A 20,421-nucleotide genomic window follows, 5' to 3' on the forward strand; every position below is an offset into this window, starting at 1 on the left:
TCTCTCTACCTCTCTCTCCCTCTCTCTCTCTCTGAGCGTGAGCACATACACACGCTGAAGAAGCGGCAACAAGATGCTGCCTAGACCAGGCGTGTCTCTTCCTGGTTTTTAAAGCAGAAATAACATAACTGTTCAAACAGCGATCTCCTTGTGTTTCGCGCACCTGCGCTGCCGTTCACTTCCCTCCTTTACGGCCTGACTAAAGTGGCTCATAACTCATTCTGACCTGAGATCAGATTCATACGAGGTTTCCACTGGACAGACGCACACTGGTCTGATTAAGGGCTCCATTTTCGTCACCGCTAAACCCCTTATCCCTAAACTTCTTAAAAGGGCCAGTCTACAAGCTCACAGTGTGCCAATGTATAGATTGGCTAGTTGAACTATTCAAAAACGTTTTTCAAAATAGTAAAAAAAAAGGCAAAGAAGTTTAGGGATAAGGGGTTTAGCGGTGAGGAAAATGGAGCCCTAAATCTACGGCGCTCTCCATAGATTTGACCAAAAGGTGGCGATGTTCTGTCGTCATTTCGGACTTCAGGAAGCATCTCGTTTTGGAATTTAAACGCTCCTAGAGAGACTTTATAATGTGACAGCGTGAAGTAGTAATGGAAGATTATACCTCGCGGTTTGGGGGTGGGGGGGGGGGGGAATGTAAGGCGGGGCTTTTTTTGGGGTAAAATCTGCCTCATCTGCTTGGCACTCTAGCGCCATAATATTTTTGAAGAATTCCCCCGGGCGAAAGAAAGTGTTAAAAAACCCCGGAAGAGACGCCTGCTCTATAGGCGGCATCTTGTCGCACATATCTGGTTGTGTAACCCTCTCTCTGTTGTCCAGGTTGCCATGTCTCTGCCCAACATCCCCCTAACACAGCCTCTGAGCTCCATGCTGACCCTCCCATCTCCTCTGCTCCAGGTTGCCATGTCTCTGCCAACATCCCCCTAACACAGCCTCTGAGCTCCATGCTGACCCTCCCATCTCTCTGTTGTCCAGGTTGCCATGTCTCTGCCCAACATCCCCCTAACACAGCCTCTGAGCTCCATGCTGACCCTCCATCTCCTCTGCTCCCGAGTCTGACCTGACAGTATATATAGACCTTATTACAATTATCCCATTCTGACCTGAGATCACATTCATACGAGGTTTCCACTGGACACACACTGGTCCGATTAACCCATTCTGACCTGAGATCGGATTCTAAAAATGTCACAGTCGTTCTTCGTTTTTTCAAAAATAGCAGACCTACAAGCTCTTAGCGCGCCACTCGGTGGCGCGCTATGAGCTTGTAGATCTGCTATTTTTCAATAGCTAAAGCATAACATGATGCCAACACCAAAACGGGTTCCCGCCCAGAATGGGTTAAATGTACCGTTTTTTAACCGATTCCGTACACACGACGTTGCCACACGTCATAGCGCCACCTACCAACGCTTTTTTTACAACGATCGCAATGTAAGCTAGCAATGTAAAGTAAACTTTCTTTTAGTAGATTTGTTTCCGGGTCATGGGTTTCAGAGTAAAAGCGCCCAGACAACTCTGGCACCCCAGAGCTCCTATTTTGAAGAACTTCCGGCACCGATTGTGTCAAATCTTGACTGCCATCTAGTGTTCGAATGCGTTGACTGCAGATATGCCTCTCGTCTGCTTTCATTATACGGCGCTTGAATTGTTTCCGGGTTAAACCTTAGAGTATATATATATATATATATATATATATATATATATATATATATATATATATATATATATATATATTAGAGCTGGGACTCGATTAAAAAAATTAATCTAATTAATCAGAGGCTTTGCGATTAATTAATCTAGGTTAATCGCATTTTAATCGCATATCATTATTTGACCCGAGAACAGTGAGAAAGCAATTTTTTCAAATGGATTTTGGTATACTAGTGAATCAATGAATAGTGAATACATAAGTTTAAGCAATAAAACATTGTTTTTGTAGTAATAGGGGTAATAATTCTTTATTGAATAATTGCACACAACTGTGCTGTAATCCACGCTACCATCGGATAGCCTTTTAAATCCTATTTCCAATCCACGGGGACAAGCAAAGTGATCTCAGCGGCTTCCCCCAGTCTGGTGAACTGTCTGCGGTGTCTGGTGGTGTTAATGTCTGAAGAGGACACGGACACTTGGTGCGCAGGTCCGCCTGAAAACTGTCCAGTGACAACGTTCCGCGGTGAAAAAAATAGTGCGATTAAAATGCGTTAATTTTTTTAATGCATTACTTTTTCTGTAGTTAATTAATCGTAATTAATCGCAATTAGTCCCGGCCCTAATATATATATATATATATATATATATATATATATATATATATATTATATATATATGACGCCACTGCTTAAAACTGGTTAGGGCACTTTTACCAAACAGAGCGGCAGCCAGTCTATGGACTTTGTTTGTTTTTGTTTTGTTTATGGCAGTGACGTTACGTGGGTCAATATGCAAGTGTGATTTGCTCTTAAAGCCAAAAAAAACCTACAAAGTACATTGTCTACAGACACACTGTCTGTACACCTTTTAATAAACAGAAAATACATTTTGAGGTATAGGTGACACATTTTCAGCCAATCAGGAGAGCGTATAGCTATTTATGAGCTTAATTTGTTATAGTTCCCACTTGTTTAATCTGCGTTCTCTATCCTGTTTGGATGGTGTTTCAGTTTCAGTTTCGGTTTCTGAAAATGCATTTTCCGTTTAATAAAAAGCTGGAGTTACTGAACAAAAACACTCTATAGCAATGATTACTGTCACAATATAGAGCTTTTTAACACTTACTTTAACGGAAAAAATCTAGTCTACATGTCTACAATAAGGGGTCGGTATGACATACATGAATCATCGCCTGGTGGAACAATTATTTAGCTGTAGATTGTTACTCATCGCTTGGTGTGTGAACACCCCCCCCCCCCCCCTTCCCCTTCAACTACATGCTGCCCATTCTAACCCCCCCCCCCCCCCCCCCCCCCCCCTTCTTCCTACAGATCTTCAGCAATGTCAGCTTCTCTCTCTCTCTCTCTCTCTCTCTCATCGGTATACCATGGTGTGTCTCATAAAGTGTGTAAATAATCGGGCTTCTCGCTGGTCTCAAATTGGTCTGTCCTTTCCTGGATACCAATCTGTCGGGGCGTTGGGGGACCCTGGGGGGGGGGGGGAAACACCTCCTTGCATGACAAACCAGAGGTTATACTTATAGCTGTCGATTGAATCCCAACACCACACCGATGGTGTCGAGACGCAACAAACCGCTTTTACCGTTCGGCCCCGCGGTGTGACATCATCGCCTGGTGCCCGTCGTCGGCGCATATGGCGGCGCAAGGTCGACCCGAGTGATTGAGTTGGTTCAGTGGTTACATGCGTCTACGTCAGTGTTGTTTTTGGCAGCAATTTTTTATTTATTTTAGTTTTAGTCATATTCTGTTGAATAGTTTTCATGTAGTTTTTTTTCTTTTTTTTTTTCTTTTTTTTAACTTAAATTGTATTCATTTTTCATGGACAGAAATAGACAAGGACATACGAAAAGCAAAAAGACAAACAATTGAACATTACAATTGTTACATGTGTTGCCAACTAAGTAAAAAATAGTAGATAAATGCTATAATTTTAGTCCCGTTTTAGTCACCTGGAATGTTTTAGTGTTAGTCGACTAAATATAATACGATTTTAATTTTTAGTCATTTAGACTAAAATGTGTTTTGGCGGGCCTTGATGCCGTCGTAATGACGTCGTTTTTAGTATACTTGCTGAAAATAGCCGATCTACAAGCTCAGAGATTTTCAGCATGCAACCAATTATTGTAAAATGACTTATACTGGATCTCTTGTCCACTAGTCCCTTCCTAACATTTCAGTGTAGTTTTTATTTGTTGACGAAATTGTCAGTATATGTAGTCATAGTTTTAGTCATCATAGCTTAGTTTCTATTTGGTTTTAGTCGACAAAAACAACACTGGTTCGGGCCATTGAATTGAACCAATTGAATCACTTTAACCCATTCTGGACAGGGAACCCCTTTCGGTGTTTTTTTTAAGCATTATTTTTCAACTTTAGCTGTGGAAAGAAATAGCAGATCTACAAGCTCATAGCGCGACACTCGGTGCCGCGCTACGAGCTTGTAGATCTGAAAAATCTTGAAAATGTGGCGTAGATCTTTGAATATATACGTTTTTTTAACTCAAATCTTTGCTTCTGGGGGGGGGGGGGGGTGGGTCCCTGGAACAACCTATTTTCAGTCGGGGGGTCAGCAGGCCAAATATACAGATAATTCTGGGGCTCCTTGACTTGAAAAAGGTTGAGCACGACTGACATAGAAACATGAGGTTTTCCAGAAAACTGTCATGATTTAGAACATTTAGACATTACGACCAAGCTACACCAGGCAATTTTGCGGCTTGCGCGCGTGCATATGCGTTTACGGCGCGCGTACAGTGCGCTTGGATAGGACTAATATATGTCAATGATACCAGCTACACCAGACGCACGGATACCGCGGGCCATCCTTCGCGTGCTCTAAAAATAGGACCGGTTCAAAAGAAATTACGTGCGTATGATGCCCCCATGCGTGCGTATCTATATATATCCTCCCGGAAAGTCCCGCACAAACCTGCCGCGCGCCACAGATCTGGTGTAGCCGCGGGGCATTTCGCACGCATACTTTGTGCGCGCAGTGCGCTTACGTCAAACGCGCACATGCCCGGTGTAGCTTGGCCGTTAGTAGAATCTGGTGTAAGGTCCAATTGGGTCAACAGGACATTATCGCACGGCTGGGACGAGCGCTGAAACCGTCGGTGTGGTTTGGGCTTTAGTCAAATCCAGTGTCCAGTTGAACATACTGTATAATAATGTGCAACAACATTGGATTGGAATGGTGTACGTTGTTCTTCGTATTGGTACGACTCAGATAAAACGAGTCACACATTTTGCAACGCTCTCTTTCCATGGGTTTGCTGCTCCGCCCCCACAACCCCCTGTTGTTTTTGTTATTGTTGTTGTTGTTGTTGTTGTTTATGTGGTTGTTTTTGTTGTTTTGGGTGTTAAGAGCTCTTAATTCTCCTGCGCTGTGATTGGGCGTTAATTGTCCTGTAACATATTTGTCTTGTGTAATGTAAGGCCTCACTCACACGTAAGACACACATGTGTCCTGTGTCTTCTGTTTGTCATGGCCGGCTCAATGCATTTCCAATGGGAGTCACATGGCTGGAAGACACAGCCTTGTGGCATGGCTGTCACATGCAACAATGTTGTGTCTTCAAATCATGTGGACTCCCATTGGAAATGCATCGAGGCGACCATGACACACAGAAGACACATGGAGTGCGTCTTTGCGTGTGAGTGAGGAAGGACCGCGGGCACATACTGTAGTGTAAACGCGCCAAGAAGACGCCTAGTCCAGGCGTCTCATTCCTGGTTTACAAACAGCTGGTGGATGGAAATGACACGCTCCCGCGGCGGCTTCAACTTGCAGCCGTCGGCAAAGCGTTTCAGGGGGGGGGGGGGTGGGGGGGGGGTTTGCCCGACGCTACTTAAGTTGAAGTCATCGCTCCATCTCCATCTCCATCTCCATCTCCATCTCCATCTCCATCTCCATCTCCATCCACCAGCTGTTTAAAAAACCCCGGAAGAGACGCGTTTTCTGACGCGAAGATGTGCCTGCGCCCTGAGCGCTGCGTCGTATAGTTAGTAGAATACTAGACGCTGACCGTTTGAGGTGTTCACCGCTGTTTGTCTCTGTATCCTGTGTGTGTGTGTGTGTGTGCGTGCGTGCGTGCGTGCGTGCGTGCGTGCGTGCGGTTCCCTGTCCCAGGGTTGCCAGTGTGCAGAGTGAACCGGGCCAACAGAACCTTCTGATCCAACCGCCGTTAGGAAGGAAGCGAGGACTCAGACAGGTGCGTGCGTGCGTGCGTGTGTGTGTGTGTGTGTGTGTGTGTGTGTGTGTGTGTGTGTGTGTGTGTGTGTGTGTGTGTGTGTGTGTCTCTCTATCTTTGAGAATAAAAAAGATCCAATATCTGATTTGGTACAACCATAATTGAGAAGTCATAAGCCGTCTACAATGTATAATAGCCAGTGGTGCAAACTAAGTAACTACTGTAAGTACATTTACAAGTACAATGTTGAGGTATTCCTACTTATATTTGTGTACTTTATTTTCTGTACTTTTCTACTCCACATCTCAGAGGCAAATATTGTATACTTTTACTCCACTACATTTATTTGAAAACTTTAGTAATTTCGCCTGTAATAGAGCGACGCAGTCCCGCCCCCTTTCATGACGACGCCAGGCCCAGGAAATGAATCCCAATGCATTTTTCCCCATAGGCATTTCAACACGTATTTATTTAAAGACCTTTTAAGCGTCGTACGAAGCCAACTCTTGTCGTGACAAATCATGACAACACACACGATATTTTGGACCAAACAAATAACTACAATGAAGAAAAACAACAAAAAAAGGTGTTGTAACCTGCCGTTTCTTTTCTACTTTCTAATTCTTTGTTCGGCCCGAAAGATTGTGTTTGTTGTCATGATTTGTCACGACAAGAGTTGGCTTTGTCCGCGGCGTATAAACGTCTTTAAAGATGGAGTGCCACAATTTTTGTATTTTTCCAGTTTTTCATGTGTCTATGAGGTGACAGTACTTCATTAGACACCCTGGAGTTGTTTTTATGTGCAATGGTGTATTAACTTTGTATTTAGGGTTTCTTCCTGGAGGCTGAACCCTTGACAGTCAAACGGGCCAATGAAGTAAACAGCAATATAGTGACATCACACTATCAGCCCCTCCCCTAACCCCTCCCCCTTTATCATACAACTACAGCTGTGGGTGCGGCTTCAGTTCAGGTGGATCACCGCCCATCACCACCCACCAGGCAAACCAGGCATACTTAATGAACTGGTGGGCGTGTCCACTTAAAAGCATGATTTTAACAAATACTGTACACTTTTTGGAAAAAGTTCTTCCCCCTTATATTGTAATAATACCTGATGATCATGTTTTAGGGTGGAAAAAAATGGTGGCACTCCATCTTTAAATAAATACTTTCTGAAAAGTCTATGAGGGAAAATGAATGGGGATTTCTTTTCCGGGTCTCTCGTGGGGGGGCGGGACTGCAACGCTCTATAGTTCCATGTCAGCCAACAGCATTACTCCAGTCGTTGGAGGATGTCAAAACCTTCTGTCTTCTCTCGGCGTGAGCGAAGACAAAGCTACTGCAGTGCACTTTTCTTTCTGGCCTACCAAAGAACCAGGGGGGCAGTCAGACAGATATTTTGTGAAGCCACTAAGGAAATCGGGATTTCCTGAAAGTTCATATAATGGCCTGTTGTGGGGCGCTGTCATTGGACCCAAAAAGCCCCATAGCTCCATAGAGGCCCATGTATTTTGGCCCAACTTCACCTAGACTGTATTACCTTAATAAACATGGTCATGAATACTTTCTGCTTCCAGTCACTAGTTTAAAGTCTCATTTCTAATGTCATAATATTCTTTTTGGAAAATTATGGTCCCATTTATATAAAAAAAATTACCATAAAGTCGCGCATGTTCTGAGGGGCGTGGCTACCGTTACAGTCTATGAACGGGATTCCCCTCCCACTCGAGTCAAAATAAAAACCAACGAAGAAGAAGGGGGGAAGTCCCGCCTCGTTGTCTGGGCCAGCCAATGGGCCAGCTGGGCCCAAACGGATCTAGAAAGATGGCGACTTACAATTCAAGGACTGACAGGCTTCATTTTACGTTCATGTTAGACCCGGGGAACGCTTTGTCCATATTTTTTACAGTCTATGCAAAGAACACAAATGACGAGTCTTCTGTATGTATGGTTGTACTAATTGTATTGTTTGTGAACTGTATTGTACTATACAGTATGTATCTGTGTTGAGGACCACCTCTAAAATGAGATGAGGCATCTCAAGGGGCCCATATCCTTTCAATAAAGGTATATAATAAAGGTACCGTATATAATAAAAATGCAGCATAATTATTACTATTACAAAAAAACTGAAGAGGCTATTGGAGAAGCTGATGTGGACAGGGAGTCGTATATTAAGGAGTCTTATTGCCGTAGATTCACAGAATGTCGCTGAGATTAGTCACATGATGCAGGTGTATGAAGTACCGCAGGCGCAGTAACGCCCCGTGTCCACAGGGTGGAGCTGTAACACCCTGTAACAGTTTTGCTTTGTAGATTTTCTTATCATTACAAAACATATAATTAAATACTTCATATCAGCCAGGATATATACATTTCGGGCCATTTGAGGATGGCCGATCTACAAAGCCTGTTGGGTGTATTAATTATAGCGACAGGGGGGTTGCCAGGTTTGGTGCCTCCTGTAATGTATGTTTGTTGTAAGAATAAGTTGACAGGATCACCAGATTTGGAATAACAATGAGTCAATCATTTATATAGTTCTTCAGGTTGAATGACAAGTTACAACTGACCGGCATCCGGTATCACGTGACCATGCGCGTTCCCCGTACGGGTACTCTAGTAGCCCAATATACTACATCCCCCTTCTTAAGTTGTTTACTCAAACACAGTAGGAAAAAAAAATCAATGTCACCATTCACAGATAAAGCTGTCTTTTTTTTTTTTTTTTTTTTTAACATTCTTCAGCAAGTAACATCACAAAACCATGCAGTAAATACCCAGATTCAGTGCAAAATAAACAGTCCACATTTGTGTTCCTACTCTCTGAATCTCGCTGGACTTCTGACTTGTCTCCCTGATCTAGTGCGATATGGTTGAGTGGGAGAGCGAGCAGACTCAATGTGTTCCTGTGGAGTGTGTGCTGAGGTGTGTGCGTGTGAATTGTCCTGTTCAGCAAGCCTTGGGTTGTCACAGTTCATATCCACATCCGCGTTTCGCTCAGCATCAGAAGATGGAAACTCTCTCTCAGCAGTCCCTCTGAGATGTCTTCTGTTCCTTCTGAACATCCTGCCTTCAGGTGTACGCACCATATAGGAACGTTGTTGTTCGTGACTCCTCAGAACTACAGCTGGCTTCCAAGTGTCTCCAGAGTGCATCTGCATTCTCACATTTTCTCCAGCATGAAGCTCAGGTAGGTGTTTGGCATGACGATCATAGTAGATTTTCTGTTTAGCTTGCTTTTCTTTCAGCTTGTTGTGAACTTCAAGCGCACCCTCAGGTGTGAGTAGTGAGGTGGACGCTGGTAGTTTTGTCTTGAGCCTACGTCCCATCAGCATCTGGGCAGGCGACAGGCCCACACCTTCCAGTGGTGTATTTCTGTACTCCAGAAGCGCTATGTATGGGTCACCTGACTTCTTGAGCAGTCTCTTGACGGTTTGCACAGCTTTTTCTGCCTGTCCATTTGACTGTGCATATCGTGGACTTGAGGTGACATGACTGAACTCCCAGCTAAGTGCGAAGCTTTTGAATTCCGCACTGGCATACACTGGGGCGTTATCGGAAATCAAAATGTCTGGTATGCCATGTCTGGCAAACATGGACTTCATGGCTGTTATAACACCCTTACTGGTGGTGTCGCTCAGCCTCATTATCTCCGGGTATTTGGAGAAGTAGTCGACACATAGAAGATATTCAGAGCCACTGCTGTGAAACATGTCGGTGCCAACCTTCTCCCAAGGTCTAGTCGGCAGTGGATGTGAGATCAGCGGCTCTTTTTGATTGCTACTTTTGTGCTCATTGCAGATAGCACACTGTGCTACAACTTGTTCAATTTGGGCGGACATGCCTGGCCAATACAGAACATCTCTGGCTCTTTCCTTACATTTGACCATGCCCAAGTGTGACTCGTGTATCTTGTCAAGCATCAGTGCTCTCATTTGCTGCGGCACAATGAGTTTCTCAGATTTGAATAGCAGTCCTGAGGCAAAACTGATCTCCTCTCTGAATGTCCAAAACGGTTGAACGCTGTCTGGCACAGCAGACCTGTCTTTTGGCCATCCCTGCATAGTCATGTTCTTTAGCTCCTGCAGTAAAGGGTCTTGTGCAGTTGCATTTCTGAACATTTCCTGTTTTTCTTCTGATATAGGCAACTGTGGCGTGATCCAGTTCACCTGCAGTTCCTCTTCCAGAAGATTCTCTTTCTGCTCACGTAGATATGCACGGCTCAATGCATCTGCAATGTGAAGCTCCTTTCCTGGCTTGTATGCCACTGCAATGTTGTACTTTTGAAGTCGCAGCAGCATCCTTTGCAGCCTCATAGGAGCCTGATGCAGTGGCTTCTTGAAAATGCTTTCCAGCGGTTTGTGATCGCTTTCCACCTGGACTTCTCTGCCATATACATATTGATGGAATTTCTCACATCCATATACTATGGCTAGGAGCTCTTTTTCAATCTGAGCATACCTTCGTTGACAATCTGTGAGCGCCCTTGAGCCGTATGCCACAGGTGCAGAGACTTCAGATAAATTAGGAATGAACTTCGCTAGGTATTGAATCATCCCCATGAACCTCATTAAAGCTGGCTTGTCAGCAGGTGGGGGTATTTGTACAATGGCTCTTATTTTCTCATCATCAGGCTTTAGCCCCTCTGCACTCAGTGTATGGCCAATGTACTTGACTTCTGTCATCTTGAATTTGCACTTGCTCTTATTGAATCGCAGGCCATTTTCATCTGCTCTCTGCAGTAGCTTTAACAGCCTCTGATCGTGTTGCTGTAATGTGTCCCCCCACACCAGCAAATCATCAATAATGTTGACCACGCCATCTAATCCTTCAATCATCTGGGCCACAGCTCTCTGGAACACCTCGCTCGCTGACGAGATGCCAAAGGGAAGCCTCTTGAAGCGATATCGTCCAATGGGTGTGTTAAATGTGCACAGCTTGGAGCTCTCTTCATCCAGTTTAATCTGATAAAACCCTTGGTTTGCATCTAAAACTGAGAAATATTTTGCATTCGGCAAACACTTCCTCCACTGTGAGGAGTGGATAGTGCTCTCTTCTAATTGCTGTGTTTAGATCTTTGGGATCCATACAAATCCTTATCTTCTTGGGTGTGACTACTGTCACCATACTGTTCACCCACTGTGTAGGCTCGGACTGCCTTGTGATCACATCTGACTGCTCCATTTTATGAAGCTGCTCAATAACTCTGTCCCTTAGAGCAACTGGGACTCTCCTAGGTGCATGTATCACTGGCCTCACTTCCGGGTCAATCTTGATGCTGTGCTCACCTGGTAAGCAGCCAAGTCCAGAGAAGAGATGTTCATAATTCTTCTGTATGTTGTCTTCCTTCTCTGTGCTGTACAGCCTCTTCACCATTTTCAGCTTTGTGCTCGTTTCCCTTCCCAGGATCGCTGGTGCCTCTTTTTCAATGATTTCAAAGTCAATCTTGTGTTTCTGGCCCTTGTACTGACAGGTGACTGACGTTTTGCCCAAGGGCTCCATCTTGTGGCCAGAGTATGCCACTAACCTGCAGCTTGATGCACGCAGCTTTCCACTGACATCCAACATGTGAAACGTTTTTGCTGACATGACGTTACAGTCAGCTCCAGTGTCAATTCGAAATTTGACTCTCTTTTTGTTTATTAACAACTCTTCAGACCATCTGTCTTGGTCACTCTTTGCATTTTCAACAGCATCAATGCTTTTCATCTCTATTGTTCCAATGAACATTTCTTCCGTCTCACTGTCGTCAGTGTCATGAGACTTTTCCACAACATGCATCTTCCTATTTTTCGGTTGACTGTTTGCACGACACATTTTTGCATAGTGATTCTTCCTATCACATTTTCTGCATGTCTGTCCATAGGCTGGGCACTTCCCTTGCTCATGCTTGTAGCCACATCTGTCACAGTCAACTTTATTTTCACTCATGGGGCTCTCTCTTGTATTGCTGCCCCCCTTTTTATAGGCTCTTGTAGTGCTAACTTTGTGCACGTCGACTTCATCGTGCAAAGCCTTCATCTGTGTGAAAGTTATCTCGCTTGCACGGCACACATCGAGTGCTTTATCCACTGTGAGATCCGCCTCTCTGAGCAATCTGGCTCTTACTTGATCATCACGTATCCCACAGACAATTCTGTCACGTAGCAATGAGTTGCACAGGTTGCCAAATTCACAGTCTTTCGCTTTATATTTCAGGTCCGTAACATAGGCATCTATTGTTTCTGACGGACCTTGTACACGAGTGAAAAACATGTGCCTGATGTACGGCATGTTCTTTCGCGGCTCACAGTATTCTTTGAACTTCTGTTTCAAAACAGCAATCTTGTCTTTCTCCTCGTCGGTGAAAACAAACGTGTTACTCACTTTTATGGCTTCTTCCCCCGCCACATGAAGGAATGTCGCGCATTGCACCACTTCAGTCTTTTCTGCCACTCCACTGGCGACACAGAAAAGTTCATAGCGTTGCAGCCACGTTTTCCAATTCTCTGCTAGATTCCCTTCTAGGCTCAAATTCGGCGGTGGTTTGAAGTGTGCCATTCTTGCCGTTCTCTCCTAGTTTCTTCTGACACCATGTAATGTATGTTTGTTGTAAGAATAAGTTGACAGGATCACCAGATTTGGAATAACAATGAGTCAATCATTTATATAGTTCTTCAGGTTGAATGACAAGTTACAACTGACCGGCATCCGGTATCACGTGACCATGCGCGTTCCCCGTACGGGTACTCTAGTAGCCCAATATACTACACCTCCCGTCACGTATTATTATAACACAAGCTCAATGCTTTTATTCTATCGTCTTTGTCCAGTTGCGGCGCCCCCTGCTGTCCATTCCGAAGACGGAGCCCCGCGGTCGCGCTGGGGCGCGGCTCTCCACCACGCGCCGCAGCGTCCAGCCCAAAAACAAACCACTGGGTAACGACAGCACCCCCCCCCCCCCCCCACACACACACACACACACACACACACACACTCCACTGGGTAACAACAGCACAGCAACACAGCCCCCCCCGGAATCTGGTCTCGGTCCTAAATGGGGTTCAAGTGACATGTGACCCCCCCCCCTCCCCTCCCACATTCATGTCCACAGTCTTTGTTGTTGTTGATGTTGTTGTTGTTGTTAGTATGGTCTGTCACCAAACTGACTCTTCTCACTCTGTTCTGTCTTTATGCCTTTTGTGTTTCAAAATAAAGAAACTTTGTTGGACTGTGAAGGTGAGACGCTTTACCCCCCCCCCACCCTGACGCTTTACCCCCCCCCCCCCACCCTGACGCTTTACCCCCCCCCCCCCACCCTGACGCTTTACCCCCCCCCCACCCTGACGCTTTACCCCCCCCACCCTGACGCTTTACCCCCCTCACCCTGACGCTTTACCCCCCCCACCCTGACGCTTTACCCCCCCCACCCTGACCCTTTACCCCCCCCCAACCTGACGCTTTACCCCCCCCCCCACCCTGACGCTTTACCCCCCCCACCCTGACGCTTTACCCCCCCCCACCCTGACGCTTTACCCCCCCCCCACCCTGACGCTTTACCCCCCCCACCCTGACGCTTTACCCCCCCCCCACCCTGACGCTTTACCCCCCCCCCCCCACCCTGACGCTTTACCCCCCCCCCCCACCCTGACGCTTTACCCCCCCACCCTGACGCTTTACCCCCCCCACCCTGACGCTTTACCCCCCCCCACCCTGACGCTTTACCCCCCCCCCCACCCTGACGCTTTACCCCCCCCCCCCCCCCACCCTGACGCTTTACCCCCCCCAACCTGACGCTTTACCCCCCCCCCACCCTGACGCTTTACCCCCCCCCCCACCCTGACGCTTTACCCCCCCCAACCTGACGCTTTACCCCCCCCCCACCCTGACGCTTTACCCCCCCCCCAACCTGACGCTTTACCCCCCCCCCCCCACCCTGACGCTTTACCCCCCCCCCACCCTGACGCTTTACCCCCCCCCCCCAACCTGACGCTTTACCCCCCCCCCCCCCACCCTGACGCTTTACCCCCCCCACCCTGACGCTTTACCCCCCCCACCCTGACGCTTTACCCCCCCCCACCCTGACGCTTTACCCCCCCCCCACCCTGACGCTTTACCCCCCCCCACCCTGACGCTTTACCCCCCCCCACCCTGACGCTTTACCCCCCCCACCCTGACGCTTTACCCCCCCCACCCTGACGCTTTACCCCCCCCACCCTGACGCTTTACCCCCCCCCCACCCTGACGCTTTACCCCCCCACCCTGACGCTTTACCCCCCCACCCTGACGCTTTACCCCCCCCCCCACCCTGACGCTTTACCCCCCCCACCCTGACGCTTTACCCCCCCCCACCCTGACGCTTTACCCCCCCCCCACCCTGACGCTTTACCCCCCCCCCACCCTGACGCTTTACCCCCCCCCCACCCTGACGCTTTACCCCCCCCCCACCCTGACGCTTTACCCCCCCCACCCTGACGCTTTACCCCCCCCCCACCCTGACGCTTTACCCCCCCCTCACCCTGACGCTTTACCCCCCCCCCCACCCTGACGCTTTACCCCCCCCCACCCTGACGCTTTACCCCCCCCCCACCCTGACGCTTTACCCCCCCCCCACCCTGACGCTTTACCCCCCCCACCCTGACGCTTTACCCCCCCCCCACCCTGACGCTTTACCCCCCCCCACCCTGACGCTTTACCCCCCCCCCACCCTGACGCTTTACCCCCCCCCACCCTGACGCTTTACCCCCCCCCCCACCCTGACGCTTTACCCCCCCCCCCCACCCTGACGCTTTACCCCCCCCCCCACCCTGACGCTTTACCCCCCCCACCCTGACGCTTTACCCCCCCCACCCTGACGCTTTACCCCCCCCCCCACCCTGACGCTTTACCCCCCCCCCCACCCTGACGCTTTACCCCCCCCCCCCCACCCTGACGCTTTACCCCCCCCCACCCTGACGCTTTACCCCCCCCCACCCTGACGCTTTACCCCCCCCCACCCTGACGCTTTACCCCCCCCCCCACCCTGACGCTTTACCCCCCCCCCACCCTGACGCTTTACCCCCCCCCCACCCTGACGCTTTACCCCCCCCCACCCTGACGCTTTACCCCCCCCCCCCCCACCCTGACGCTTTACCCCCCCCCACCCTGACGCTTTACCCCCCCCCACCCTGACGCTTTACCCCCCCCCCCCACCCTGACACTTTACCCCCCCCCCCACCCTGACGCTTTACCCCCCCCCACCCTGACGCTTTACCCCCCCCCCCACCCTGACGCTTTACCCCCCCCCACCCTGACGCTTTACCCCCCCCCACCCTGACGCTTTACCCCCCCCCCACCCTGACGCTTTACCCCCCCCCCACCCTGACGCTTTACCCCCCCCCCACCCTGACGCTTTACCCCCCCCCACCCTGACGCTTTACCCCCCCCCCCACCCTGACGCTTTACCCCCCCCTCACCCTGACGCTTTACCCCCCCCCACCCTGACGCTTTACCCCCCCCCACCCTGACGCTTTACCCCCCCCCCACCCTGACGCTTTACCCCCCCCCACCCTGACGCTTTACCCCCCCCCACCCTGACGCTTTACCCCCCCCCCACCACCCTGACGCTTTACCCCCCCCCACCCTGACGCTTTACCCCCCCCCACCCTGACGCTTTACCCCCCCCCCCCCACCCTGACGCTTTACCCCCCCCCACCCTGACGCTTTACCCCCCCCCCACCCTGACGCTTTACCCCCCCCCACCCTGACGCTTTACCCCCCCCCCACCCTGACGCTTTACCCCCCCCCACCCTGACGCTTTACCCCCCCCCCCACCCTGACGCTTTACCCCCCCCCACCCTGACGCTTTACCCCCCCCCCCCACCCTGACGCTTTACCCCCCCCCCCACCCTGACGCTTTACCCCCCCCACCCTGACGCTTTACCCCCCCCACCCTGACGCTTTACCCCCCCCACCCTGACGCTTTACCCCCCCCCTCACCCTGACGCTTTACCCCCCCCACCCTGACGCTTTACCCCCCCCCACCCTGACGCTTTACCCCCCCCCCACCCTGACGCTTTACCCCCCCCACCCTGACGCTTTACCCCCCCCCCCACCCTGACGCTTTACCCCCCCCCACCCTGACGCTTTACCCCCCCCCACCCTGACGCTTTACCCCCCCCCCACCCTGACGCTTTACCCCCCCCCACCCTGACGCTTTACCCCCCCCCCCCACCCTGACGCTTTACCCCCCCCCACCCTGACGCTTTACCCCCCCCCCACCCTGACGCTTTACCCCCCCCCCCCACCCTGACACTTTACCCCCCCCCCCACCCTGACGCTTTACCCCCCCCCACCCTGACGCTTTACCCCCCCCCCACCCTGACGCTTTACCCCCCCCCCCACCCTGACGCTTTACCCCCCCCACCCTGACGCTTTACCCCCCCCACCCTGACGCTTTACCCCCCCCCACCCTGACGCTTTACCCCCCCCCCCCCCACCCTGACGCTTTACCCCCCCCCACCACCCTGACGCTTTACCCCCCCCACCCTGACGCTTTACCCCCCCCCACCCTGACGCTTTACCCCCCCCCCCCACCCTGACGCTTTACCCCCCCCCACCACCCTGACGCTTTACCCCCCCCCACCCTGACGCTTTACCCCCCCCCCACCCTGACGCTTTACCCCCCCCCACCCTGACGCTTTACCCCCCCCCCCCACCCTGACGCTTTACCCCCCCCCACCCTGACGCTTTACCCCCCCCCACCCTGACGCTTTACCCCCCCCCCCCACCCTGACACTTTACCCCCCCCCCCACCCTGACGCTTTACCCCCCCCCACCCTGACGCTTTACCCCCCCCCCACCCTGACGCTTTACCCCCCCCCCCACCCTGACGCTTTACCCCCCCCACCCTGACGCTTTACCCCCCCCACCCTGACGCTTTACCCCCCCCCCCCCACCCTGACGCTTTACCCCCCCCCCACCACCCTGACGCTTTACCCCCCCCACCCTGACGCTTTACCCCCCCCCCCCCACCCTGACGCTTTACCCCCCCCCCACCACCCTGACGCTTTACCCCCCCCCACCCTGACGCTTTACCCCCCCCCCACCCTGACGCTTTACCCCCCCCCACCACCCTGACGCTTTACCCCCCCCCACCCTGACGCTTTACCCCCCCCCCACCCTGACGCTTTACCCCCCCCACCCTGACGCTTTACCCCCCCCCCACCCTGACGCTTTACCCCCCCCCACCCTGACGCTTTACCCCCCCCACCCTGACGCTTTACCCCCCCCCCCCCACCCTGACGCTTTACCCCCCCCACCCTGACGCTTTACCCCCCCCCCACCCTGACGCTTTACCCCCCACCCTGACGCTTTACCCCCCCCCCCCCTGACGCTTTACCCCCCCCCCCCCCACCCCTTTAAAAATTATATATACTCTCGCCGTAGGGTGCTCTGCATGTCTGTCTTGCATCCCCCACCCCCCTCCCCCTCGCCTACCCTCCTGTGTCCCCCTCTGAACCCCCCCTACCATCCCCTCCGCGCTTCCATTCTCTTGGCAGTTACGTTGCGTAAACCAAACACTGGGTAACGCTGTCTCTCTCTCTCTCTCTCTCTCTCTCTCTCTCTCTCTCTCCATCGACAGACCAAAAGAGATCGGTCACCTTTACGGAGACACAGGGGGCCCAACAGGGGGGGGCCGCCACCACCGCTGGGGGCCCGACCAAGCCGACCCCCACACAGAGTCCCACGTCGGGCCCCGGCCGTCCCGAGGGCCGGAAGGCCAGCCCTGCAGCCCCTCCCACCACGCCCCCCACCACCACCGCGGACCCCTCCCCCTCTCTATCGGTGACGGCCACGGTCACTGCCGACCTGCACAGCCCCGCTAGAACACAGGTACGTTACGGTCTGTTAGAACACAGGTACGTTACGGTCTGTTAGAACACAGGTATGTTACGGTCTGTTAGAACACAGGTACGTTACGGTCTGTTAGAACACAGGTATGTTACGGTCTGTTAGAACACAGGTACGTTACGGTCTGTTAGAACACAGGTATGTTACGGTCTGTTAAAACACAGGTACGTTACGGTCTTTTAGAACACAGGTACGTTACGGTCTGTTAGAACACAGGTACGTTACGGTCTGTTAGAACACAGGTATGTTACGGTCTTTTAGAACACGGTATGTTACGGTCTGTTAGAACACAGGTATGTTACGGTCTTTTAGAACACAGGTATGTTACGGTCTGTTAGAACACAGGTATGTTACGGTCTGTTCAACATTATGTCAAAGTGATGGATGATGGGAGGAGGAACCTTCTGGGGGGCAAAGATAATCAACTTCAAAATCTCAAAACAATAGGTCAAAAGGACCTCTCAGTCACGATGCTAGTGCTAGAACACAGGTATTATACTGTCTTTATATGACCTGCACGCCCCCCCCCCCCTCCCCCCCCCCACTAGAACACAGGTATCATACTGTCTTTATATGACCTGCACGGCCCTCACTAGAACACATTGAAAAATGGGGGTCGTGTCTTGTGACCAGAGTCGTCTTACGGTAGTAAGCTAAAGAACCGTGTTCCTCAGGTCCCTCCGGCCGTCGGCAGCAGAGAGAGGAGAGAGCAGTGGGGCCTCCGCGCCAGCCTGTCCCCTCCCCCGTCCCTCTCCCGCGCCTCCTCCACGCCCACGCCTCCGTCCCGCGTGGCCTCCCCTTCGCCCCTCTCCCGCACCGCCTCCCCTCTCCCCTTGTCCCGGACCGCCTCCCCTCTCCCGCCCCCGCTCCCGGTGCTGGGGACGGCACCCGCCCCCGGGCCTCCTCCTCCGCCGCCCCCTCTCCCCCCCCCCCCCTCCTCCTCCGGGCCCGTCGTCGTCGTCGTCGTCGTCCCGGAGCCGCCGGAGCCCCGGAGGGCGCCACCAGGACACGGCGTCCCTGACGCTGCGCGGCGACGCCTCGCCGCGGGCGGGGCTGGACGGCGGGACGGACAACCCCCTGCTGGTCCCGCTGCTGGCTCCGCCCTCCTCCTCCTCCCACGGCCACGCCCTGCCCACTGACTCCTCCCACGGCCACGCCCTGCACACTGACTCCTCTCAGCGTCACGCCCTGCATACTGACTCCTCCCACGGTCACGCCCTGCCCTCTGACTCCTCCCAGGGTCACGCCCTGCCCCCTGACTCCTCCCAGCATCACGCCCTGCACACATACTCCTCCCACGGTCACGCCCTGCACACTGACTCCTCCCAGCGTCACGCCCTGCCCTCTGACTCCTCCCAGCGACAGGCCCTGCACACTGACTCCTCCCACGGCCACGCCCTGCACACTGACTCCTCCCACGGCCACGCCCTGCCCACTGACTCCTCCCAGCGCCACGCCCTGCACACTGACTCCTCCCACGGCCACGCCCTGCACACTGACTCCTCCCAGCGCCACGCCCTGCCCACTGACTCCTCCCAGCGCCACGCCCTGCCCACTGACTCCTCCCACGGCCACGCCCTGCCCACTGACTCCTCCCACGGCCACGCCCTGCACACTGACTCCTCCCACGGCCACGCCCTGCCCACTGACTCCTCCCAGCGCCACGCCCTGCCCACTTACTCCTCCCAGCGCCACGCCCTGCCCACTGACTCCTCCCACGGCCACGCCCTGCACACTGACTCCTCCCAGCGCCGCGCCCTGCCCTTGTCCCCTGTCGACCTAGACCTGGACGAGTCCCATGTCTGATATGAGACAGAGGCTGACGGAGGGAGGGAGGGAGGGAGGGATGGACAGATAGATGGATGGATGGATGGATGGTCGGCAGTGTTACTTTTGTTGACTAAGACTAAAAGACTGAAAGACTTAAGGTTTTATATTTAAGACTAGACTAAGACTAAACAATTTCAGAAGACTAAATAGGACTGAGACGAAATGGTGTGTTATTCAAACGACTAAGACTAAGTAAACTATGTCTAAATATCTTCTGGCAAAATTAACATTGCATTAAGACTAACAGATTAAAGACTATAAGGTTTTGATATTTAGTCCATTTAAGACTAGACTAAGACTGAACAATTTCAGAAGACTAAATTGGACTAAAAACTAAGACTACGTAAAACAAAAGATTGAAACTGACGTGCGGCCAAGTGCATATTTCATATTTTTTGGGCCGATCAAATCATTTATAAGAAGAAAAACAAAACAAAGTGCTGTCACCTGCCTTTATTTACTTCTTTCTAATTATTTGATCGGCCCAAAACATATAGTGTTCATTGTCATGATTTGTCCCGATCCGAGTTGGCTTTGTCCGCGGCGTAACCGTCTTTACATAAATACTTTTTGAAAAGCCTATGGAGAAAATGAATGGAGAATCATCAGACTATACTCTATAGCGACTCAACAGATAGTGGGTGTACATTTCACTGTACAGCTGTCTCTATCCTGTGATGTTGTCAATTATGATTTTTTTCCCCACATATCACTCAGACCCCTTTTCCACCGATTGGTTCCCAATGGGAACCGGTTCAGTTCTTTTCCACCGGTTGGTTCCCAATGGGAACCGGTTCAGTTCTTTTTGGTTTTTAGTCCATGAGCCAGAGCTC

General features: G+C 51.6%; 1 protein-coding gene across 1 annotated transcript in view; it reads left to right on the forward strand.

The window, feature by feature from the left end:
- LOC310868737 (protein unc-80 homolog) overlaps nucleotides 1-19,564 on the forward strand; it is a gene marked incomplete at both ends in the record, with an annotated part of 182,345 nt that extends 162,781 nt beyond the window's left edge. The window contains 6 exon segments of the mRNA XM_083779197.1: nucleotides 5,821-5,902; nucleotides 12,700-12,805; nucleotides 13,085-13,105; nucleotides 17,490-17,740; nucleotides 18,433-18,683; nucleotides 18,685-19,564. Of these exon segments, the coding sequence (XP_083635323.1) occupies nucleotides 5,821-5,902; nucleotides 12,700-12,805; nucleotides 13,085-13,105; nucleotides 17,490-17,740; nucleotides 18,433-18,683; nucleotides 18,685-19,564 (1,591 nt within the window).
- Between the last annotated feature and the right edge of the window lie 857 nt (nucleotides 19,565-20,421).

Source organism: Protomyctophum parallelum, assembly GCF_964188405.1.
Source record: "Protomyctophum parallelum genome assembly, chromosome: 13".
In the NCBI taxonomy this organism is placed as follows: Eukaryota; Metazoa; Chordata; class Actinopteri; order Myctophiformes; family Myctophidae; genus Protomyctophum; species Protomyctophum parallelum.